The sequence below is a fragment of the Amyelois transitella genome, chromosome 9, assembly GCF_032362555.1.
Source record: "Amyelois transitella isolate CPQ chromosome 9, ilAmyTran1.1, whole genome shotgun sequence".
Taxonomy (NCBI): domain Eukaryota; kingdom Metazoa; phylum Arthropoda; class Insecta; order Lepidoptera; family Pyralidae; genus Amyelois; species Amyelois transitella.
This window is the reverse complement of record NC_083512.1, coordinates 1,656,836-1,683,775: the sequence shown is the minus strand read 5'-3', so window position 1 is coordinate 1,683,775 and position 26,940 is coordinate 1,656,836. Positions and strand designations below refer to the sequence as shown.

The window sequence follows — 26,940 nt, the reverse complement described above, 5'->3', positions numbered from 1 at the left end:
TCATTCTGAAATAATAAAAAGCTCTCAAAACATGCGCTCATTACCCCAAGCTTTGAAGAAAACTGAAAACATATAATCGGAAATACGCCATTATAATTAAGAGAGAGATACAATGTATATATGTATCTCTTATGAAACGTAACTGTTGACTATAGACTGTTTTCAAGGTATGAAACTATTCACAGCGTACACAAATACCTTGCGGTGTTAAGTTTGAACAGAATCTTTGAAATATGACGACAAAGACAAATCTTCAGGTGGCAGACACAACTTTGGTTGTCTAGCACACGCCACATACGGCTTTAAAGAAAACATTATTAGATTTTTTATTTTCTCTATTGGCTTTGAAATAGGAACTCGAATATAAAAAAACACCTCTTCAGCCAATCATTGGCGGGGTATCAAAAATTACCAAGTGAAAAATTTTGCGCACAGAACAATATTTATTTATTTAAATTTTGGTAATAAAAATCAATCAATTATTTAGAATTTATTAACTATTACTATATTTTTAAACTAGCTAGCAAAACAAGAAAGTTCGCTTTTGTATTCAAGCTGCGGCAAGAAATCATGAATGTCTGTTTGTCATGTCGACTCTTGAAGAAAGTTAATAGGATAAAACAATTTTCAAGTTTCTTTTAGCATCAAAAGGCTTTTATCCAGAAAGCGTCCGTCCTACGGCGAAACCGAAATGTACTTATGACCACGATCTAGGATAAGTCAGATTTTTTTAAACGTGACACTAATTGTGAACGCAATTTTGATCATGATCGGCCATAGTATTTGTTTTTTAAACCCTTTATCGCTTACGTCTTCAACGTATAAGAAATAAGTGATCTTTTTCTTAAATGTCGAGAACGAACAACACATCCGCAACAACAGTGTGTCACATTAAGTTAAATGTCACGCAGATAACTCCTGTCGGCGGTTCACAAAACTAAGCGTAAACAGCGGGAAACAAATGTATGTAGACCTTTAGACGTATTGCCGACCTCGTGCCAAACGTAAAAGTTTCTCGTCCTTCTGTTTATTTGGGTTCGATTCCTAGAGTTCAATCGAAACAAGAAAAGCTATATGATTGTGCGTGTGTATTTGTTGGTAAGATAGGCAGGCGTGTTTAAGTCTAGATCTGATTTCAGTACTCTTTCCCAAAAAACCTACATACATACATTAGTGTACGTCACGTCACGGCTCTAGATGAGAGCCAAGAGTCTCGAAAAGACTAAAAGGCCACTCTCAGCTGTATGGCTTAATGATTGAATTGCTTGCTAACTCATCGCCTACAAGAAGAAACCTAATCCTAACGACATCCACGGGAAAGATATGGAATGGTTAGAACCATGATTATTTTTGTTTTTTGTTTATACTCCAAACAGTCACTGGTCATGGTCCTAACCGTGGTTTTAAAGTGAACCGCGAACCACATATATAAAATGACTTAAACTAGTAGGTTTAAGTCATACCACACACATAAAATATACCACATACATAAAATGACTTAAACCTACTAGTTTAAGTTATTTTATGTATGTGGTATGTAAACGAATAGTTTTATTTTGGGCTCAATTCTTAACGGCAAACTTGATTTTATACACATTGTTCTTCGGAATGTCTTCACAGTACTTAAAATGAGCCAAAAATATATAATTTTATGTCTCAAGGTTTTGTTTTTGTACACTAATAAAAAACATATACCCGTACCGCAAGCATGTTGGTTTACAAAACATCGGAGGCCTTCCACTTATGTTCTTCTTCTTCTATGTGTTCCTTCTGGTGTTCATCAAGGTTACATCCTCACCACTTTGTAGAACAGACTAGAGTGAGCATTTGAGCACGACACTCGATTTGACAAGTCTGGTTTTAATACTCAACGACTCTCGAGTAAAGGGCAATGCAAAAGGGAACCTAACCCATATTGGATCAAGGTGCCAGCTGTTATATCTATTTAAGAGTAAATAAAGTACATACATACATATGATCACGTCTATATCCCTAGCGGGATAGACAGAGCCACCAGTTTTGAAAAGACTGATAGGCCACGCTCAGCTGTTTGGCTTAGTGATAGAATTGAGATTCAAATAGTGACAGGTTGCTAGCCCATCGCCTAAAAGAGGAATCCCAAGTTTATAAGCCTATCCCTAAGTCGCCTTTTCCGTGGGAAAGAGATGGAATGGTCCTCGGCACGGCAGAAAAGTAAAATAAATAAAAAAATAAAGTAAATAAAGTAAAATACACGAGTTTAGAAAGGTTATCGCTGTGTCATGTTACGTAGATTGGTAGCAATTCTCAGAAATCGATAATAAAGGTACCATGAAACTCATTAAATTCGGCGTCCCAATAAAACTCTGCTATCTAATACTTATTTTTACATATACCTACCTAGTTATGCAAGTGACTTGATGGCGTATCATGCTTTGGTCTGACTCGTCCTCCTGAAGTCATTCCCTCAATAGTGATGATCGTGCCTCCGACGCCGTGTGGTTCCCGGCACCAATACAAAAAAGAATAGGACCACTCCATCTCTTTGCCACGGATGTCATAAAAGGGATAGGCTTACAAACTTGGGATTCTTTATAAGGCGATGGGTTAGCAACCTGTCACTACTTGAATCTCAATTCTATGAATAAGCCAAACAGCTGAACGTGGCCATTCAGTCTTTTCAAGACTGTTGGCTCTGTCTACCCCGCAAAGGAAAAAAGACGTGGCAATATGTATGTATGTTGACTTTTTCATTAACGTAGGTCCTATAGATTTTTAGGTCATTCTTTACAAAAAAAATATTACGAATAAAATCTTAATGCAAATAAATCTGAGTTTTACCGCAATTCAGATAAAAAAGCAATCATTTTCTGTTACGGAAAGTGGTTTCAATATTATCTGCGATACCTCATAGTAACCCTCGCTCCATTGTTAACTATGCAAAGATATTAAGATGCGCCTGACCGTGTTTCTAAATATTGAAGGAATGTTTCCATTCACCTGAGACACATATATATATATATATGTGTCTCAGGTGAATGGAAACATTCCTTCAATATATATATATATATATAGTATACAGACGTTACTATATATATATATATATATATAGTAACGTCTAAAAAATCCATTGCGGGGTAGACAGAGCCAACAGTCAGCCTAAAAAAAAAATTATTTGGCTTGATGATAGAATTTAGATTCAAATAGTGTTACAGGTTGCGAGCCCATCGCCTAAAAGAACAATCCCAAGTTTCTAAGCCTTCAGTTGCCCTTATCCCTTAGTTCCCTTTAACGACATCTATAGGAAAGAGAAGGAATTGTCCTTTTTTTTTTTTTTTGGTGCCTGGAACCACACTGCTACATACTCTGTACAATAATACAACTACCTACTTCCATTTTCCTCCAAAAGTACTTAACTCATTATGAAATGTCTTCTTTCACCTGGCTTTTGTCCCGGTTGCATCCTCACCACTCTGGAGAGGAGCCCGGGGTATGCCTTTGACCGTGGATCCTAGATTGGGTGAGTTAGGTTTTTACACGAAGCGAATCCCATCTGACCTCCGCAACCTTTGAAGGTAAACCTAACCCGTATTGGATCGGCCATGGTTACACATCCAGTTGCCTGAATGTGCAGATTTCCTCACGATATATTCCCTCACCGTAAGAGCATCAGTTAGTATTCAAACTACATTACTTTACTTCGAAAATATTAGTTCGAATATTCTAAGCTCAACGGTTTTGATTGACCAATTGACTTGTCAATATTTTTTTATATCTTAGAAATAGCTGTGCCCGCGACTTCGTCCGCACCCTCAAGGATGAATAATTTTTCCCGTTTTTTTTTTCACATTTTCCATTATTTCTTCGCTCCTAATAGTTTCAGCGTGATGTTACATAGCCTAAAGACTTCCTCGATAAATGGTCTATTCAACGCAAAAAGAATTTTTCAATTCGAACCAGTAGTTATTGAGATTAGCGCGTTCAAACAAACAAACAAACTCTTCAGCTTTATAATATTAGTATAGATTTTAATAATTGTTTATACACTGAAGACATAAGCCCCTACCCAAAAATATGCAAGCATGAAAATAGCTTTCGTGCGTGCCGTCCTTCCCACAGAGCATCGCACTCGCGTCTTCACCTTCATCCTTGCTCTGTGGTCCTCGCCAAATACCCACCTTTCATTATGCTCAACTTACTGGAATAATACAGGGTTTTGATATAAAAATACTCCATGTGAAACAAGATTTATAAATTGAGCCCTCATGAAAATTGGTTAAGCGCTTAAGCTGTAAATAACTGAGGAGAATGAGTGGCTTAATTTGTAGCAGGAGCGATAGTTCGTTTTTTTTTACTTAAACTTCATTGCAGAAAATCAAATGTATAGCACAATTGGTGGACTTAATGCTAGAAGCATTATCTACCAGTCAACCATTGGGTCTGACAGAGAACTTTATGTGGGGTTAAACTAAATAAATATATTTATGCCTACACCAAATAAAAATTAAATATTTATAATATACATACATAAAAAAACTACAATACATAAACAATATACATAAATAAATAGGTGCAGCGATTACCGAAATGAGTGAAAAGGCTTATATGTAGGTAATAAATACCCTCGCGAATCAAGAGAAACCCGTATACCCGTAATTTGAAACTAGAATAGAATAGAGTGTGATGATTACTAGTGCCATGTGGTTCCCGGCACCAATACAAAAAAGAATTGGACCACTCCATCTCTTTCCAATGGATGTCGTAAAAGGCGACTGTTGGCTCTGTCTGCCCCGCAAGGGATATAGACGTGACCATATGTATGTATGTATGTATGTTGAAACTAGAACGACTTGAAAAATTCAGGAGAAATAAAAAAAAACATTTTTCACACAAACCCTTTACCCTCTAGATAGGTACCTATTTTATATTAATAAGAAATATGATTTAGTCATTTAAAATGCCCAATCCGAAACTCACAGCCCAGGGCAAAATCCAGACAATATTGTACGGTACCGAGCTAGTTTGAAATCGCAACATTTGCGGATATCAGAATTCAATTCGCCGTCGCATGAATACCAGCACTCTGCTGAATTTAAAATTGTGCATCGAGACAATAGCATGTTCCTTCCATTCTTGTACCATCATGTAACAATATTGGTGAGACTGTTGCGAATTTTGAATCGATATATGTGTTCCTTCCTTATATAATCACGTCTATATCCCTTGCGTATCTTCAAAAGATTGAAAAGCCGCGTTCAGCTGTTTGGCTTTATGGTAGAATTGAGATTCAAATAGTGACAGGTTGCTAGCCCATGGCCTAAAATATGGATCTCAAGTTTATAAGCCCATCCCTTAGTCGCTTTTTACGACGTCCATGGAAAAGAGGAGTGAGTGATATGTAATTAAATGTGTAATTTATTACATAGATACATATATGTATCTTTATCCGATAATTACTTTAACACCCACTTAATTTCGCTACTTAACCCAAAGGTTAATTGTTAGAGAATGCATTTAGCAAATAAATAAACTAAAGGGGCACGAAAGTCTGTAAAATAAAACAAAACGTTGTTTCAAAAAACTGTATTCAAAATTCAGCTATACATTGTGGTTGTATAAAGTTTATTGCCTAAATGTAAAATTACCACCTATCTAAGACAAGAGGCAGCTCTAAAGCAACGATTTTGTTTGAACCAGATGTTTTTTGTAATCACGCCATTATTTTTCAGTCAGTAGTTTTTAAAAGTCACTTTCCAAATGTATTTCAATTAATTAATTAGTGTCCCTGTACTTCAAACTTAACCTAAAAAAATATTTATCTTCCAACACAATTGCTCAATTTATTATAAACACAGATTGAACAAAATTAAATTCGAAACTTAAAAGAATTATTGATAAATCTTAAAAAAAAAACATACTGTATTGAATGATTAAAAACTTGTTATTCATAATATAGTCATTCACCCTTCATTCCGTTTTGTTTAATTGTGCATTCACACTCTTACTTTAAAACAAGTTGTTCCAATTTTAAAAGCGAGGCTTAAGATTAGCAAAATTACACAATACGGTACCTAATGAAAAACAAATAAAATGGTTAATCTCGAAATCGGTGAACGTAAAAATAACTTGATGGACTTAAAAAAAATAACATTATTACATTCAAAAGAGTGTTCCAATTTCATAAATCAAATTTACGTTTCGAAAAAACTCTTACTTTCATCTTTAACACCGTTCTTTGCCAGATACGCGTCTAACCATTCCTCTATCACTGGCAGGTTATCAGCGGACCATTTCGCTTCTTCTCGAATGTTCCTCATAGATTTCTCGATTATGTGTTCGGCTGAAGCGAATTCTCCTTGGTGGGCGACGTACAGGTTTGATACTAGCTCCAGGCCTTGCTCTGTGGTGAACTGAGAGGTGGCTGAAGTAATGAGGTTATCCCATAGGTTGGTTTTACTTATGAATCTGGAATTGAATAAAGTTGTTTAATAAGATGGCGTTAATGGCTGACGGATCTCCTCAAATATTAGTCTAGACCTTCGCTTCAATGAATCTGCTTCAACTTTTGTGAAATATTGGTTAACTTGTGAATTATGTATTTTGTTGAAAAACCACAGGTCCATCAACACTTATAAAATAAAGAAATCATAATAGATGATACTAGCTAATGACTGACTGACTTTTTTATCAATGCACAGCCCTAACTACTGGGTCTACAATTTTTAACCAAAAGAGAATTTCCTCAAATTCCCACAGGTAGGAAAATTTATGGGATTTTAACAAAAATACTAATTCATTGCATAATAATAAAAAAAAAATGTAATTCATTTTTCTATTGGTCCTGGCAACATTACCGTTTGTTTTTCCTGATAGCTTATTTAAAAGGCGAATAAAGATTAAACAACTGGTGACGAGTTGTATAATTTAAAAAAAGAATGTTTTCACTATTTTAAACATTTCCCGAATTATTGTTGTCAAAATTTGTAATACTCGTAGTAAAACTCCTCCTCCTCAGTCGTTCACTCTTGACAGATTGGTCGTGGTTTTATGATGATGCGTCTTTTTTTGTATAAGGCAGCCCCAGCGATGCGCCTCCATTTTCGGGCTTCAGCGTTAAGGTAAAAGGTAAAACTACACATTAGTAAAACAAATTCAAAGTTACCAAAAAGTATTGAAAACTTACTTCTCCTTCAACACATCCCAGTTGTTATTGAGGAAGTGGAACAGCGTGGTGTACCCCTGGGAGCCCCCGGTCAGCATGCTGAAGATCAGGAACAGGTCTGTCTCCGTGAAGTTCCCGTTGCCCTCCAGGATCGTGATGTTCAATAGCCTGTTAGTCACAAATTAAAAAAAAAAACAATAAATTTTAAGTAGAACAAACTCGCAGATCATGTTCATCCTTGGAATGGAAAAAGTTTATTTGTTTGTCCGTCTTTCATATGAAAAACACTGAACCGATTTCCATTTTGCATACATACTCGTATACATAGTTTGTAAAGAAAATTACATGTTAGTTACTAGCTCTGTAAAACGTACACACACAGATAAATATAAAGTAATTAATAATTATGGAAATAACAAACCATTGTTTCCACTTTCTTAGTTTTCGAGAGTAGTCTCATCGGCCGCATACGAAATAGTTGGTTCGTAACCACTGATACATAAGAAAACCTTGTAGAATCGAATAAAAAAATAATTAAAAAATGACACCTGTTGATTTTGGACTCTTCTATCGGACACCCAGCCAGGGTCTTGAGGAGGTACGTCCTCTCGCTCTGTTTCCTCGAGGGGGGGAAGTTTATGACCCTCTGGAGACCAAACTCCCACTCTTTGATGGTACCCCATTTGAAGACTGGACAGATGTACTGGTTTGATATTCTGAAAAGGAATATTATACATACATACAGTCACGTCTATATCCCTTGCGGGGAAGACAGAGCCAACAGTCATAAAAGACTAATAGGCCTCGATTTGCTGTTTGGCTTATTGATAGAATTGAGATTCAAATGGTGACAGGTTGCTGGCCCATCGCCTAAAATATCTCAAGTTTATAAGCCTATACCTAAGTCGCCTTTTACGATATCCATGGGAAAGAGATGGAGTGGTCCTATTCTTTTCTGTGTTGGTGCCGGGAACCACACGGCACAAGGAATATTATATTGTTTAATAGTATAGTATAGAGCGTCGTTGGTATCGAATTGATGAGGTGCTGGTCAAAATACGTGCTGTGCAGAAAGTCACAGGTTCGAATACCATCTCGGTCATGTGCCAATGACTATTTTCGAAATTATGTACTTTAATTTTAATACTAACCGATACTCTTACGGTGAGGGTAAACATCGTAGCTTAATGCAGATGGGAGTCGCTTCGTGTAATAACCTGACTCACCCAATCCAGGATCCATGGTCAAAGGCATACCCCGGGCTCCTCTCCAGAGTGGTGAGGATGCAACCGGGACTAAAGTTAGGAGGAAGAAGATTTTTTAATAGTATAACAATAGGTACAACTGAACGGATTTTGATGAAATTTAGTTCACGGATACAGTAACACAGGGTGCTGGTTGGAATCACATAAGTATAAGGTTAATACTTTTTATGTCATATATATAATAATTCCGACGCCGTCAAAGGTAGAATGTGTATTAACAGAAACTGTGCTTGAATACTTGAGACCTTTGTATATAGTTAACATATTCAAGGAATAAATAAATGATTAAATTATCAAAATTACCACGGTAAAAATAAAATTGAACAAAATGGCGGACATTTATACAAGTGCTAGTCATGCCGATAAATAACTTTTATTATAAACAACCTTCAACGTAACTAAAAATTACTTAGTCACTAAACTTAACTATAAAATTTTACCTCAATATTATACATTTAAAAACCATTACAGCCAGATTGAATTTATCGAACTGATACTCCGTAACACATTTGGAAAATATTTCATTTAGTTACGTTAAAAATCCCAACTCAAATAACCAAATATAATTAAAAGCCTCTCGGGAATTAACTCACGTGAACATAAAACATTTTTGGGCAAACTGGAATTTGGTAGAAAAGTTTAAACCTTGCCGCACGCGGCTTGCCCTTTGATGTGAAGACTTTAAATTTTGACAAATTCGTTTTCACGAAATCAGAATTTCTTTCATGCTGATACGGTAGCTAAGCGTCGACCTGATTTTACGAATAAATCAGCTTTACTTTCACCTTCGCAATCAATCCAGAGAAATTAAAATCATCTTTTTATTTATTTATTAATTAATGGAAGTCTTACAGTCTAATTTATATGATATATAAGTAATAATGATATAATGCGATTGCTAATTACAAGACTTCACAAGTAGAATTGCAACCATGGAAAGATTTACACAAAAACTGCGAAAGCATTTTAAACTGGAGATTATTAAGAAAGTAATTATTAATTTATGACTCCTTATTTTTTTACCCATAAACTAGACTATAAAATAAATGTTCAAGGCAAGACAATAAAAAAAAAATTCCATTATAACTTTGTCGGGGATCGAACCCGACCTCGTTCATAGTCGAGAATCCTACAACTGCGCCAATCAGAACATCATTAATTATTTTATTAATAATCATTAGTGTCAAAAAAATATCATATTTGTAAAAAAAACTATACAAGTAGGTATAGGTAATAAAAAAGTGGACTGTATGTCTGTCTATGTGTGTATCAGACAGCTAAATGTATGAACATACATAAATATCACGTCTGTATCCTTTGCAGGAAAGACAAGGCCAATAGTCTTGAAAATTCTGATAGACTACGTTTAGCTGTTTGGCTTACTGATAGAATTGAGATTCATATAAAGTGACAGGTTGCTATCACGTCGCCGTCGCCTATCGTTCTATTGTAAAAAAAGTAAATTCAGATTTTTACAATATCGCATTTACTCACGGATTCCCTTCATCAGGATTCTTGGCTTCCATCCACTTGCTGTACTGTTCCTGGGCTTCTTTGATGCAAGGTTTGTACCCGGCTTGGCAGAGGAAGTTCTTCGTCAGGGTCCGAAGGTTCTTGCGCCAGTTCTCTTCGTCTTCTGTCTCGTTCTTCGTCAGCTCTTCATAGAGAGGAGTAAGGAGAGTCCTGACGTATGCCTGTAGATCAGATATATTTAAACAGTTTTCACAGAAGAGAATAAAGATATTAATAAACGTGATATATGTATATTTGGTACATACCATGAACTTCCCTTGCATACACGCACAGATATGCCTCCCAATGTGATCGATCATCGTGAACACCGGATCCCAAACAAGATGGTGCCTCTCATCCTTCAAGAACAGCGTCATATTCAAAGCAGTTGCAAACGACAGGTCTCCGGCGTAAGCCAGGTTCCACGCGTCGTGGAGAAGCTTAGCTCTGGTCAGCTCCGGGATCTTGAGACGGTCTTTTCCTTGAAGGTAGTTGGAGAGGAGGTTCCAGTTATGCTGGTCGTAGTTGACCGGGAACGGCCCTGCAAAGATACAGAGGAGTAATAAATAAATATATAAAGGGCAGATTACACAGATTGAGTAAGCCTCGAAGTACGTTCGAGATGTTGTTACGAGATACTTACCCAACGGTATGATTCCTGGCATTTTTCTTTATTACTCACCAATTTCCTCAGGGTTAACAATGATGAACTGTTCCTTCTTCGGCATGGACTTGATCGCCAGTTCCTTCTTGTCCTTCAGCCAGCTCCCTGGTACAGTGTCGGAGAAGTTAAGGCGGTCTTCCCTAGCGATGATGATGGGCACCAACCAGGACATCTTGGAAGCATCGGGCACATCGTGAGGACGCTCCCGTAAGAACACTTTCTAGAAACATGTTCATTTTATCAATCCCTACTAATATCAAGAGAAAAAAAGATTAATGAAAGTCATGTATATTAGTTTGAATACTAACCGATGCTATTACGGTGAGGGTGAGGTGACCTGCATATTTAGCCAACAGGATGTGTAACCATGATCGGTTAAATACCTACAATAATTCAATATTACCAACTAAAATTATAAATGCAAAAGAAAGTTTGTTTGCGCCTATTCAAGTGTTGTCTTTTTAACCAATCTTCATAAAATTTTGCATGTAGATAAAATATATGTGTCTGAAGAAAGGACATTTGGTATTTTTCATTCTGGTAAACACAATACTCGTGGTATTTGCAAAAATCTCTAAGTTTTACTTGGTTATCTAAATTCGTGCGGACGAAAACGAAACTGCGGGTTAAAGTCTGTTTGTCTGTCAAGTAAAAGAAGATGAGATTCGAAGTCGGGACCACTAACCTGTGTGACAACTAGTGTGTTGCTGTCATACTTCCTCTCCGCGTTAATAACAGGCAGTCTATCTTTGTCTATCCAGCTTTTCACTATATCCTTGATATTCAGGTCTTGGGGTATCTTGGAGTCAGTCCGAGCAGCTGCGTTCAAATTCTCCCAAATATCATCGCCAGTAAACGATTGGAATTTCCTGTAAATTTTTTGAATTGGAATTTTGTTGCCTTTGCTAAAACAGGCTGTAAAATGGTGAGAAGTCATAATAGATAGAAGACCTACCAAAACATTAGTTTTATATCTTTATGTTTTCCACATAAGATATGATATGATGACGATATTATGATCCAATCATAAGTGGTTAACGTCCCCACCCAACTTGTTTTTTATATTATACTTACAATGTTAGGGATATAGACCCCGTAACCCCGCAAGGGATATAGACGTGACCTCAATATCCCTTGCGGGGTGGACAGAGCCAACAGACTTGAAAGACTGATAGGCCACGTTCAGCTGAATTCAATCAATGACAAATCCCTAGCCAAAAAAACAGAATAGGACCACTTCATCTCTTTCGTAAAAGGCGACTAAGGTATAGGCTTATAAACTCGAATTTACAATAACAACAACATACCGCGACTCAATGAACATCCTCAATCCTTTCTTGAAGGTCTCTGCACCAAGGGTATAGTTGAACATCCTGAAAAGCAGCTCGATCTTCGTACATGCCGTCTCCTGCTTCATGCCCGTGATGCGGGAGTGGGGGTAACGCTTGCTGAACTCGTAGTAGATGGAGTAGAGGACTGTCATCGGCCACTTGCCTTCCATTTCTGAACCGCCGTTCACCTGTTACAAGGGGGGAAATTTTATATTTTACGACGATGTTCAATCCGTGAAATCTTTGCTTGCGCGATTTAGATTCTTCGCTGCTATTGGTCGAGCGCGTCAATTTCTCCGCTATGATTGACAGTTGTTGTGTGATTGGCTATTGTGACGTGTTGCGTAGAGATGACGCCACAGACAGACATATATTTTTAGGTAGAAACTATAGCACCCGTGGGATTTCTAAATGTATACTGTATTCTTTTGTGCTAATTAATTCGCGCGGGCGCAGCTGCAGGGCAAGTGAAAGCTAGTCATATATAAACATACATATGTATATATAGTATTAACCAATTCAAGTTATTCTTATTACTAACTCGCTGTCCCGGCAAACGTTGTTTTGCATTTGGTGGGTATGAAAAATAGATACATACATACATATAGTCACGTCTATATCTCTTACGGGGTAGACAGAGCCAATAGTCCCGAAAAGACTGAATGGCCACGTTCAGCTGCTCGGCTTAATGATGGAATTGAGATCCAAATAGTGACAGGTTGCTAGCCCATCGCCTAAGAAAAGGTTCGCAATTTTATAAGCCTATCCCTTAGTCGCCTTTTACGACATCGATGGGAAAGAGATGGAGTAGTCCTATTCTTTTTTGTATTGGTGCCGGGAACCACACGGCATATTTCAAAAATAGATGTTGTCCGATTCTCAGACCTACTCAATATGCTCACAAAAATTTCATGAGATTCGGTCAAGCCGTTTCGGAGGAGTACGAGACCGAACATTGTGACGCCTCTTTCCCGGAGGGGTAGGCAGAGCCTACATCAAAAAAGTAACAAGTTACCTACCTTAAAATATAAGATAAAAAGTTACCTTAAAAGCAATATCTGCCGCCAAATAGCCAACAAGCGCCTTATTTATGTGGGCGTCTGACCACCACACAGGTGTAGCTAAGGAACCCAGCCATTGGTACAGGATCTCTTGCGATAGCTGAAGGTAGCCTTTACTGCTCAGATCACTCTCTCTGTGGACAAAGTAGAAATCTTTCTGTCACAAAGTCAAGTGCCGTGTAATTCCCGGCATCAGGATCAGTCCATTTCGTTCCCATGGATGTCGTAAAAGGCGACTTAGGCGAGGCTTATTAAATTGGGATTCTTCTTTAAGCCGATGGGCTAGCATCCTGTCACTATTTGAATTTCAATTCTATTATTAGGCCAAACAGCTGAACTTGGCCTTTCAGTATTTTCAAGAATGTTGGCTTTGCCATATAGACGTGATTGACATATGTATATATGTAATTATATGACAATGAAATTTATCTAATTAAAAAAAAAGTCATAGAATATAGTGGTATAATAAACTGAATTTCGTTTTATAAGCATTTAATCTCTTTCTAATATTAGCATGTGTCCAAGTTCAATGCTTCAGCATTGAACGATAACAAAACGTAAAAATGCGTGTCTGTTTTTACGCGTATCTATGGAAATTGAGAAGGGTTAGTAAGGTTACTGATATGATAAGTCTAATGGTGCCTTTTAATTACACATACATACATTATGGTCACGTCTATATCCCTTGTAGAGTAGACAGAGCCAACAGTCTTGAAAATACTGATAGGCCACGCTCAGCTAATTGGCTTAATGATAGAATTGAGATTCAAATAGTGACAGGTCGCCAGCCCATCGCAAAAAAAAATCCCAAGTTTGTAAGCCTATCCCTTGGTCGCCTTTTACGACATCCGTGGGAAAGATGGAAAAAGCTTAGCTTGGTGGAAGATCTTCCCTTTGGTGGCGGTCGAGCCGAAATATCGCTCCCGCTACACATTTAACTTACTTGAATATGATGAGTCCCCAGTTATCAGCTGGCTTCACACCCTGGTAATTCGGTAAAGCGACGAAATCCAAGCGGCTGACTGGCAGTGGAGACTTCATGAGCTGGGTGATCTGTTTGTAAACCAGGAGGATCTTATCCATGACTCCAACCAGGGCTGGGACGTATTCTGTGCGGCCCCAGACGCGGAGCTCTGAAAAATAATAAATATACTTACCTAATGTTCGTTACATATGTTTATACATAACACCTCTCCTTTTCCGTCGGTTAATAAAGACACATTCACATCACTAAACTACAGATACGGCATTATGTTGACAATAAATGAAAAATTAGTAAAACTTAAATATTGAAAAAAGAAACGGTCTCATGTTTTGTATTTCGCTTTGTATATCTTTTTTAAAAATCGAACCATTATTTTTTTATTAAGATGTAACTGTCTGATTAGAATGAGAAACAGTTCCCAGTAACATTAAAAAAAAGATTATTGTCAAAATGAATTACGTTTAACAAGTTGTATTTAGAAGAACATTCTGACATTGACATAAATACTTCATTAGTTTTTACGTAAGTACACATACTTACATTTAGGACTTTTTGTATAATATAATGGCACTTGTTGTGGGTAGAATATAAAAAAAATATAACAGCAAATATTAAAGTTTACAAATTCGTGATTACTTGCTCGACGCGTTTGATCGAGTAAAACTCGCACTAACCCCTCAGGTACCGTGTGGTTCCCGGCACCAGTACAAAAAAGAATAGGACCACTCCATCTCTTCCCTATGGACGTCGTAAAAGGCGATTAAGAGATAGGCTTACAAACATGGGATTCTTTTTTTAGGCGATGGCCGTGTGGTTCCCGGCACCAATAGAAAAAAAAAATAGGACCACTCCATCTCTCTCCCATGGATGTTGTAAGAGGTGACTAAGGGGTAGGCTTATAAACTTGGGATTCTTCTTTTAGGCGATGGGCTAGCAACCTGTCACTATTTGAATCTCAATTCTATCATTAAACCAAATAGCTGAGCGTGGCCTATCAGTCTTTTCAAGACTGTTGACTCTGTCTACCCCGCAAGGGATATAGACATGACCATATGTATGTATGTATATAACCCCTCAGATTTCTGTAGTCATTTCATTCGTGTCATTTCGGAACTTTGTTACTTATTTCCTGCCAACTACCGCCCGAGGGCGGATGTCCACTATTACGCCACTTACTCGAGGCCCTTTTTGTGAGGGTTGGTCCAGATTTAGTCGTCGCAATGAAATTAGCTTCGTAATTATTAATATAATTCATAATTATTAATTAAAATAAATATCAAAACAACGTTCCCTACGAAAAGAAGCACAATGTAGTCATGTGATTTATTCATTTATTTAAACTTTATACATACAGACATAATCAGGTCTTTATCCCTTGAGGGGTAGACAGAGCCAACAGTCTTGAAAAATCTGATAGGCCCTAGACTTTCAGCTGTTTGACTTAATTATATAATAATCTAGATTCAAATAGTAATACGTTGCAAACAAGAATCCCAAGTCTTTTCGAGACTGTTAACTCTGTCTGCCGTAAAGGATAAAGACGTAATGATATTCATGTAGCTATATATAATAGAGCTTACCAATATTATTGCCAAGTCTGTCCTTGAAGACACTCATGTTGACCTGCTTCAGGTCTCCGATGACCAAGCCCAGGGTGAAGGTGGACATGGGGGGAGTCTGCTCGAAGTGGTCCCACACAGCATTTGGCTCCCCTTCGCTGAAAAAATAAATATTTTATTCATTTAGTGAGTACATGCATACATACATAAAATCACGCCTCTTTCCCGGAGGGGTAGGCAGAGACTACCTCTTTCCACTTGCCACGATCTCTGCATATTTCCTTCATTTAGTGAGTAATCGAAGCATTTAATGTCATACTGATTGTAAGATAGAATAGAATAGAATAGATTTATTTTCAAAATTGGACACATGTAGGTACCACTTATTGACGTCACATCACTTAAATCTACGAGTAATTATAACTACAACCGCTTCCAAAACGCATGTGAAGAAGAAGCGGCGGAACAAACTACACTGCAGCTGCAGATAAAATAAGTTAAAAATTAACCCCGTCAGAAATTTTATTTGTAACACATCTCTTTTTTGCACCGGGTGTTAAGCTAAGAACACTCTCGATTAAACCATCAATATTATCTATCAGTACGCTTTCATTGAAGTTTATAATTCGCTCAACCGATTTTGATCAAACATGCCTAAGAACACTCGCACGTAGATCAACTTTAATAATAAAATACTGAAATCGCTTTATCCGTTTGTGAGCTATGATGCCACAGACAGACAGACACGTTAAATTTATAACCTCTCTTTCCGTCGGGATAGACAGAGCCCATAGTCTTGAAATCACTGAAAGCTAGGCCACATTCAGATGTTTGCCTAAATGATGAAATTGAGATTCAAATAATGACAAGTTGCTAGCCCATCGCCTACAAAAAGTTTATTAGCATCTCCCTTAGTCGCGTTTTTCGTCGTCCATGGAAAAATATAGAGTGGTCCTTTTAGACGGCAAATAACATCATTCAATTCAATTCAAAATCTTTATTGCATATCATAAAGTACATCAGTTAAATTACAGGTCGCATCGCAATTTTTAAATATGGAACGGCGGACAGGTTTATATCGGCTATTATGATTAATATAACAACAATAACAAAATATTCGTATCACGTCCAATGTATAATGTAATCCGTGTAAAAATTAAGTATTGAAAGTGGGATAAAAAAATTAACATTGAAGAATAATAGACAGCCACTTATACCGTCGCTTTAAAATCTATTTCAAGATGAAGAAAACACGAAATATTTGAAAGTCCCGAGGGAGCGACCCGTGATATTTCACCCTGGAGGGCTACCTGCCTGGAAATTTCCACATGCCAATCCTAATGGTCCCGAAAATATTTTTGTCCAAACAAACGGAATCGCAATTTATAAGGAATGTGATTTAAGTCTTAAATTATTTGGTGAACCCTTAAAGGGTTGGTAATACATAGGTACATATCACGTCTATGACCCTTGCGGGATAGATAGAGCCAACAGTCTTGTAAAGACTGATAGGTCACGTTCAGCTATTTGGCTTAACGATAGAATTGAGATTCAACTAGTGACAGGTTGGTAGCCCATCGCCTAAAAAAGAATCTCAAGTTTGTAATCCTATCCCTCAGTCGCCTTTTACGACATCCATGGGAAAGAGATGGAGTGGTCCTATTCTTTTTTGTATTGGTGTTGGGAACCACACGGCCACACACTTCCGCAACCTTTGTAGGTAAACCCGACCCATGTAGGATCGATCATGGTTATCAGTTGGCTGCACAAGGTTGCGGAGGTCAGATGGGAGTCGCTTCGTGCGAAAACCTGACTCATCCAATTTTTGATCATGATCGTAAAGGCGCACTCCGGGCTGTTCACCAGAAAGGTGATGATGTAACCGGAACTAACCCAGTAGAAGACACATTGAATAAGCCTGTAACATCTAGTATATCTACATACATATATACATAAAATCACGCCTCTTTCCCGGAGGGGTAGGCAGAGACTACCTTCGCTTCATCCACATTCATAACTCTCTTAATGCAAGCTCGGCGGTTTCGGGTACTTTTGACCTGACCCTTTACCAGGACGTCGTAGTATATCTATTTTATGTCAAATAATAACAACCAACAAGGAGACATTTTGGCACAGAAACTCGAACCCTCTGTTCTGATGTGGGCTAAACAATTTCCTAAACAACACGCCATCCAATATGCAATATCAGAGGCACACAGGAATACCGTAAAAAGATATTGTAGTTACAGAGCGGTACCAATGGCGACTGATATAATCTCGTTGCAACCAAAGAGGAGCATGAGCGAATATACAAATAAGCACGATGATAATTTTTGTTTTGATGTTCAAAAATTTTGTTACTTTAATAACTAAAATACCGGTGAAATAATCGCATTAATTAACATAAGACTGCCTGAGATATATCATACATACATATGTATAATCACGTCAAGGGATGACCCTTACTGGATTGACAGAGCCAACAGTCTTGAAAAGACCAAAAGGCCACGTTCAGCTGTTTGGCTTAATGATAGAATTGAGATTCAAATAGTGATAGGTTAGCCCATCGCCCAAAAGAAAATCCCAAGTTTATAAGCCCAGCCCTTAGTCGTCTTTTACGACATTCATGGAAAAGAGATGGAGTGGTCCTATTACTTTTTTCTATTGGCGCCGGAAACCACACGGCACGGCACGGCACGGTACCTTTTAAAATTTCATTTTTACATACATATTTACTAACACTATCTCTAAGTTTTCCATATTACTTAAAATGATAAACTCATGATATCTGAATAATAATTAATGAATTTGGATTTATGAAGGAATTATTTACCACGTATCCCACTAGTTCCGTCGAGTTGAAATGGCTACAACACAGTTTTTTGAGACGTGACACCTTTTTATGGTGTAGTTGTCAATATTATTATTAGTAATTGTTCCAACCCACACTTCCAGATATCCTTTGCATCCATAATCAAACCTACAGACAAACATAATGAAATGGATTTGATGAAACCATCTTATGGAATAGCAATATGACGAGAGCAACACGAGTGAGATCAGTCCTCCGCTTATCTTTATTCACTCATGTGACACAGGCCGTAAAACCAGTTTGAGCCGGTTTAAACCAGTTTAAACTGCACTTGGGAAGCCTCGTTTACTGGCTGCACGGCTGTACTCTTATATTCCATTATCGGGGATGAGATAGGACCAACATTGTATCTACGACCTTTGTTGTATAGTGGTTAAAATTTTATTAAAGCCTTTTCAGTCCCAGTCCTGAGATCAAATAGGTGTCATGAAAGTTGAAAGTTCAAAGGGAATTCACCTCACGGATAAGTATTTTTGCTTAACTTATAGAAAAAAAAAACAATAATCCACGGTGACGTTGACATTTTGACAGATTATCAAAGGCCATGGATTCTTGTTGTAGTGATTTGGTTACCCTCCGGCTTATCGGCTCCCAAACACACACGCTCACTATACTTTCCATCATGTACTGCTGTCCAAATTATAACATGGCGGCATGTGTGCTAGAGACGACATAATACTTCCTTCTCTTTCACTCTTACATATATGTACATAAACTACACTTCTTGTACGCGATGGGCAAGCAACCTTTGTCACTATTTGAATCTCAATTCCATCACTAAGCCATACAGCTGAACTTGACCTTTAAGTCTTTTCGAGACTGTTATGTTTTTGTTCTGTCAACCCCGTAAGGGATATAGATGTGACTATATGTATGAATGTTAAAGACTTGAGAGTATCCGCTTAATATAAATAATATTTGAGAATAATTCTATAAACTTTTCATGTGTTACATTGCTCGAGAAAAATCGATAGAAATTTTCATTTTCATGTTTTTCTTTTATCACTTAACGATAAACATAGATTAAAGCTATTTATACGATAGATAAAGAGTTCACTATGATCCTTAAGACATAATTAATTAAGTATATTTTGGACCTAATTAATTGCGTCCGATGAAAATGCTGCAGTGTAGTTTGTTCCGCCGCTTCTTCTACACATATGCTTTGCTTCCAAAGCATATGTGTAGAAGAAGAAGAAGTAGTAGTAGTAGTTATAATTAGATTTAAGTGACGTCAATAAGTGATACCTTGTATCCAATTTTAAAAATAAACCTATTCTATTCTATTAACATACATACATACATATGTTCACGTCTATATCCCTTGCGGGGTAGACAGAGCCAACAGTCTTGAAAGGACTGAATGGCCACGTTCAGCTATTTGGCTTAATGACAGAATTGAGATTCAAATAGTGACAGGTTGCTAGCCCATCGCCTAAAAAAGAATCCCAAGTTTGTAAGCCTATCCCTTAGTCGCCTTTTACGACATCCATGGGAAAGAGATGGAGTGGTCCTATTCTTTTTTGTATTTGTGCTGGGAAACACACGGCACTCTATTCTATTAAATAATCAAACTATTAACAAACTAGAGGCCGCCCGCGACTTCGTCCGCATGGAAACCCTATCAATCCCGCGGGAACTCTGGGATAAAAAGTAGCCTATGTGTTATTCTGGGTCTTCAGCTACCTACATACCAAATTTCATGGTAATCGGTTCAGTAGTTTTTGCGTGAAAGAGTAACAAACATCCATACATCCATACAAACTTTCGCCTTTATAATAGTAGTAGGAAGTAGGATATGCTTACATCTCTGTTGTCTTCTCAACGGGGACGTTGCTCAGAGCGACCATATTTTTAGGTCTCACCACGCTCAACTCGAACACAACCTTGTACTCCGGCTCGTCGAAGCATGGGAACATTCGCCTTGCATTGTTTGGGCGGAAAGAAGTCCCCAGAACTATCCTAAAATTTTAATAGAAATCTGTATTAATATATAGAAATAACATTAAAAATATTTGCCCGAGAACTTCATACGCGTGGAATGTTAATCTGAATTCTCCATTAAGTTAATACTTCATTTTATGGTTGATTGGAAGCAATCCCAATTGGGATAAGTCCGCCATTGTACATATTCTTTTAAATCGAATTACTGTTTTGTTATCTGTTATACTTCTTTGATTTTCTTGCATTTGAGTTAAGAAACAAACAAAGATGGAAATTATTTTGTTTCTGTTTGTATAGAATAAGATCAAACAACTACTTGGACGATGTTGATGAAGTTTGGCTCAGAGAAGACTTGATTTTAAAAAGTGATATACCAACATGAAAAAAACTATTAAGAAAGTGAAACCACGGGCAAATATATGTTCAAAGGTAACTTGAGTTCCAACCGCCTAATCTGGATGAAACGTAAAAGAATTCAATCAATCTTAGTTATAAATAAAAAATATAAAAATTTGCGTGAAACAAATATTGAAATTCGTACAACATGTCTTTACTCTTTCCATAATGAATGACGCATGAAAAGTTATATTTTTTTTAATCAAAGTACCTAGTTTGTATGTTTATTATTGTTGTGAGTCTCTTAAATATAGTTTAATCATAATTAAGATACATTATTATGTTGGCTCTTACTAAAATAGTTTCAAGAATAACGCTAGATTTATAGTATGAACAAACAAACGATTTTCTTTGCGCAAGATTATGTGGATGTAGGCTATCATGTTTTATGGTCAGTCTCATTGTTCTATGAATAAACTACTTTATCATACTTAGGATAAGTTTATTAACTTCATATTAGTCATATTAAGTGCAAACATTAGGCGTTTGTCAAATAGTGCGGTGTTAAAAAACAAGTTTTTAAATAGTTTTCAACTGAAAAGAGAATTTGATGCCGATGTATCAAAAGAAGTATGCAAGGATCATTGCAAGTGGATGATGTAATCTCTATCTACTCTTACGAAAAAGAGGAGTGTTTTTAGGGAATAACAACCTGCGTTAAACTTAAATTCCCATTTTTCCGTGAAAATTACATACATACATACCATCACGCTTGTCTCCCATTGGCAGAGACTATGGATGGAGTTATTATTATTCCGTGAGAATTTATTAATAAAAATAAGCATATTTTTGACATTGATCCATGAAAAATTTTAACATATTCGAAGCGTAACAGACAGACAAACAACAGACTCTTGCATTTAGAAATTGCGATAGATGCAATCAAGAACTGCGTTACTTGTAACTTTTTTGCTGCTACAACATATCATCTTTCCTACTGCACACTTCAATACTAATGAATTGAATTGAGAATTGAATACTAACTTCTCCTCCTCCTGTTCCATATAAGTGGTCTTGAAGAAGGCTTCAGTATGCTCTGTCTCCATGTTCCCGTTGAAGCTCAGGTCCAGGTTCCCCTTGCTTCCTTCGGGGACCACCTTGTTCAGGTGCAAAGTTGCTATTGGCTTTCTGGCGTCCCTTGTCACTTCGGTCACTTCGACTTTATGACCGTCACTGGAAGAGAAAAAATATTACACAAACTGTTGAAGCTCCTATTCATCCTCATTTTTGCCGCATTGATGCGATGCACGCGCCGACTGTGTTTTTTTTTTTACTTTTTGATTTTCGAATTATAGTCAAATTTTATACAAAAAGGTAAGAGGTATCCCTCTCAAGCTATTAACCGATTATCTCTCCAACAGAACCCAGCAGACCAGAATAGGCAACCTGACGAGCGACGAGGTGCCCGTTTCTTTTGGAGTCCCGCAAGGCAGTATTATCTCTCCTACCCTCTTCCTCGTCTATATCGACAGCTTATGCCGACTCGAACTAAATGGTGCTCAAATACTTGTATTTGCTGATGATACAGCCGTATTTTTTGGCGGGTCAACCTGGGAGGACACATTCCGTAAAGCCCAAGAAGGTATAAACAGGGTGAGAGATTGGCTGACCTCTAACCTACTAACACTTAACCTGTCCAAAACTAAATTCATCCCATTTGCCTTTAAAACTAATTTCCTGCCTCCATCCATCCTAACCATCAAAGCCCACAATTGCGACCAAACCCATCCTACTACTTGCCACTGCCCTCCGTTCCAAAAAACAGATAGTATAAGATACTTAGGTGTTATAATCGACCACACGCTTTCTTTTGGCCCTCACACAGAATTACTGGCGAGTAGACTCCGTAAACTCATCTACGTGTTCAAAACGTTAAGACACATCCCCAACCGCCAACCAAGATGGTCTATCACGCACTTTGTCACTCTCTTGTGACCTATTGCATAACGTCCTGGGGAGGGACTTTCACTTCTACCCTACTTGAAGTGGAAAGAGCCCAAAGGGCCGTTCTTAAGGTTGCCGCGGGCTTTCCCTTCCGCTACCCAACTACAGACCTTTATAAATTCTGGGACGTACTGACAGTCAGGCAGACCTTTATATTGTACACAACACTCAAGCAACATTCCCAACTTCAGTACGACCCAAACATGCGCAAAGGCAAACGGAGAAGAGGTCCCGTCTGCGCGCTACAGCCCCTAAGAGCTACCACCTCCACCCACTTCTTCTGCTATCTTGGACCATACCTCTACAACAAACTTAACTCCCGTCTATCCATTTATCCCCTCCACAAATTCTCCTGTAAAACCACCGTCACCAACTACTTAAAATCCCTCGACTACTTCGACACTGAAAACTTTATTACGCCAATAACCTAATATCGACCATGATACGACATAACCTCTTACCCATTACCTACTAGCGACCACACGAACTGACAAACTTTTCCAAAATCACTCACTTAAATCGAAACTTTCATTTGCGCCAGCTCCAAATCAGTCACCCATGTCCTCCCTCACACTCTGACCTTGACCTCGACTATCACTCTCACACTCTCAAACAATACTCATGACTTAACCACAGATTACAAAAATTACTACACATAACTAATAGACCACATAATATTCTACATTCCCACCAATAGTACCAATCTTTTCCTATTATTAGATATTATTTTCTTTTGTTATTCTCAGTTAGCTGTCTAATTCTCAATTACTGTATGCATGGGTGTTAATATCCCAGAGGGGTGGCCTAGTTACCTGTAGTTCAGGATTCCAACGAATCCTTTTTCAGGAACTAGCCTCCTCACAAAGATCATTGACAATCCTTTAGCTATAAGTAATTACGTTAGTTTTTAAGTTTTTGTTTGATCTTTGTTAAGAGGAAATAAAACGATTATTATTATTATTATTAATAGTAAACAATAAAAAAAAAAAAAAAAAAAAAAAAAAAAAAAAAAAAAAATATGAGTGTTTTTTTTTATTTATTTTATTTGTTGTCACTCTAAGTTTGTTTATCACTTGTGTAAAGCAGCTTACTGGTTTGTGTGCTATTTGATGCATCTTCAAGCCAGGTTGCTAGTGTTTTATGCAATGTGATGACGCAAATGGTTTATTCTATATTCATATTTATATATATTTATATTATATTATTTATATTATATTAAATTAAATTGAATATTAAGACACATCTATATTTAAATGAAAACACAGGTTCTCGTCCGATCCAATATGGGTTAGGGACCCCTGAAATGACTGAAGAGGTCAGACTAAAGCCGCTTCTTATAAAAACCTGACCGAATCCAGGTTTGTGCTAAAAGTGTCTCCTGGGCTCCTCAAAAGGGAGGTGGGAACGCGAATGAGACTAAAGTCAGGAGGTTGATGGAAGATTAGTGGAAAATTTATCACACTAATGAAAAATGACTCATAAATCTGTAATGTTGCACGTCTATCAAATAATCTTAATTGGTGTTCAGTCATAAAGTACCTCAGTTCTTCTACATTCTTCCTAAAAATAATGAGAAATGTGTGTGTATTTTAATTAAAATAAATTTCAGTGCATGTCTGTAATGTCTGTGCCGTGTGGTTCCCGGCACCAGTACAAAAAAGAATAGGACCACTCCATCTCATTCCTATGGATGTCGTAAAAGGCGACTAAGGGATAGGCTTACAAACTTGGGATTATTTTTTTAGGTGATGGGTTAGCAACCTGTCACTATTTGAATCTCAATTCTATCATTAAACCAAATAGTTGAGCGTGGCCTATCAATCTTTTCGGGGCTGTTGGCTCTGTCTACCCCACAAGGGATATAGACGTGACCATATGTATGTATGTATGTCATGTCTGTAACTCACGCGTTTAATTTACACGAGTAAAAGTGGACACAGTAAAAATACGGACAAAAATTTACAAACTGTCCCAAAACATTAGTATGATACTCACAAGAAAGAAACTGTGATATCAACTTTCTCGATCTTCAAATCGTGGCTGCAATGAATGACGATGACGTCGGAATCTTTTAGAAATGTCACGTTGATGCTGACTTTGCCCTTGAAGATGCCGTCTTCCATGTACGGCTCCAAATCCAGTTTGTAGCCACTCGGTTCCACGATCCTGTCCAAACGTGTCTCCATGGCCAGCCCGTGCGCATTGTTGAGGTCTATACTCCTAGTCTTGATGATGTGGCCTGCTGACACCTATTAAAAGTAAAAGTAAAAAGAATTTATTCATAAATCGTGTATCGTGTAGTACCCGGCACCAATACAAAAAAGAATAGGACCACTCCATCTCTTTCCCATGGATGTCGTAAAAGGCGACTAAGGGATAGGCTTACAAACTTGGGATTCTTTTTTAGGCGATGGGCTAGCAACCTGTCACTATTTGGATCTCAATTCTATCATTGAGCCAGATAGCTAAGCGTGGCCATTCAGTCTTTTTAAGACTATTGGCTCTGTCTACCCCGCAAGGGATATAGACGTGACTATATGTATGTATGTATGTATTTATTCGTAAAACACCATAACAAACCATAACCTAAAAGATATAAAAACACAGGACGCAGTTTGAAAGCGTTCCCGAACCAATATGATATCTAGTGTTTTACTATAGAAAAATCGTCAGGCAGGCTTCTTCAATATATAAAACCCTTACGCCTAACCCAAAGGCCTCACTTATCATAAGCCACAACTTACAAAATGTCTAGTGAAATGGTTAATGCTTTATCGTGCTGTGAATAAAATAATGCAAGTAAATTAAACATGACACCACATCAATTTATTTTTTATCAAATTCACTAGGTTAAACTAGATGCTTATAAATTGGACGGGTCATATCTCTATTTTGACAGAAGCCATACGCAGTATCAAATTTTCATAACCCTAGCTAGCGTCTAAGCGATGATGGACTAACAAATTGATACTTATTCATGGTTAGGTCATTCACTGAAGATGATCTTTAAGCCGTTTCCAGTTTATTTTCTGACGGCCTCTGTGGCGCAGCGGTACTACGCTTGTCTGTGACACCGGAGGTCCCGGATTCGAATCCCGACCAGGGCATGATGAGAAAATAACTTTTTCTGATTGGCCTAGGTCTTGGATGTTTAATTATATAGGTAATAATTTATTATAAAATATAGTATCGTTGAGTTAATATCTCGTAACACAAGTGTCGAACTAATTCGAGGCTAACTCAATCTGTGTTATTTGTCCCGTATATATTTATTTATTTTGATCTCCACCCCAAAGGGACAAAGGCGTAATACGTTACTTTTCTCATTAACTGCCAACAAAAGGCAGAAATCACCGAACAAAGTAGATATCACAATGAAATATGCACTTTGCCCTCGATTTGATTGTGCCTCAGTACAACAGCTTAACAACATCAAAAGCAACATACAAACAAACAGGATGCTCGCATTGACAGGCTATCCCTCGGGAGATGATGAACGCCCGTGTATGTCATGAATAAATTGAACAGCTGCGATTCGTCAACGATTTAACGATACAAATCGTCTCCTTTACATTCGATTGTTGGAGCAGTAAATTGAAAACAAATCTAAGGAGATAATACGGAATCGTTTAGAAGCGAAATCAGCCTGTCGGAGGATGAATTCAAAGCGTTTTGCTTCCAAACTGTAAAGGGCAGCCAAGTTAATGTTAAATGAACATAATTTTCTCGGCATATAAATTTTAACATATATACATATAGTCTCGTCTATATCCCTTACGGGGTAGATATAGCCAACAGTCCCGAAAAGACTGACAGGCCACGTTCAGCTGCTTGGCTGAATGGTAGAATTGAGGTTCAAATAGTGACAGGTTGCTAACTCATCGCCCAAAAGAAGAATCCCAAGTTTATAAGCCTATCCCTTAGCCGTCTTTCACGACATCCATGGGAAAGAGATGGAGTGGTTGTATTCTTTTTTTTTTATTGGAGCCGGGTACCACATGGCACTCAAATAATTTCTTTCAATAAAAAAATTTTTTGACGCTTTGGAAGCGGCAGTAATCTTAGATTTTAGTAATTTATTTGACGTCAACCAATGTTGTGAAACCAAAAGTTATGACAATCATTAAGTGATATGAAGTTTCTACAATAATCAACAAAATTTTTGTATTTTGAATTAGAATTTGAACATACCTTGTCCGGTGGGAGACAGTGTGCCACGGCGCTGAGCCACAAACATATTCCCAAATTGCTTATTTTCAGCATGTT

General features: G+C 37.5%; 1 protein-coding gene across 1 annotated transcript; it reads right to left on the bottom strand.

The window, feature by feature from the left end:
• Positions 1–5,591: 5,591 nt before the first annotated feature.
• Positions 5,592–26,940, bottom strand: LOC106130341 (aminopeptidase N). The gene is made up of 15 exons (XM_060945798.1): positions 26,866–26,940; positions 24,670–24,923; positions 21,715–21,903; positions 20,197–20,352; positions 15,540–15,676; positions 13,918–14,107; positions 12,958–13,108; positions 11,890–12,101; positions 11,268–11,451; positions 10,601–10,802; positions 10,185–10,459; positions 9,901–10,100; positions 7,690–7,857; positions 7,163–7,309; positions 5,592–6,444 (listed from the first exon to the last, which is right to left on the bottom strand). Exons 1-15 carry the CDS (start codon positions 26,935–26,937, stop codon positions 6,171–6,173), a joined length of 2,811 nt encoding a protein of 936 aa, XP_060801781.1. The 5' UTR covers positions 26,938–26,940; the 3' UTR covers positions 5,592–6,170.

Excerpts from the sequence above, each read along its gene's own strand:
- LOC106130341 (XM_060945798.1), bottom strand. The coding sequence starts at position 26,937 with ATGCTGAAAATAAGCAATTTGGGAATATGTTTGTGGCTCAGCGCCGTG. Across the intron at positions 14,108-15,539 it reads CAGACTTGGCAATAATATTG|AGCTCCGCGTCTGGGGCCGC; the intron begins GTAAGCTCTATT and ends ATTATTTTTCAG. Across the intron at positions 7,858-9,900 it reads AATCCTGATGAAGGGAATCC|AATATCAAACCAGTACATCT; the intron begins GTGAGTAAATGC and ends ATTCCTTTTCAG.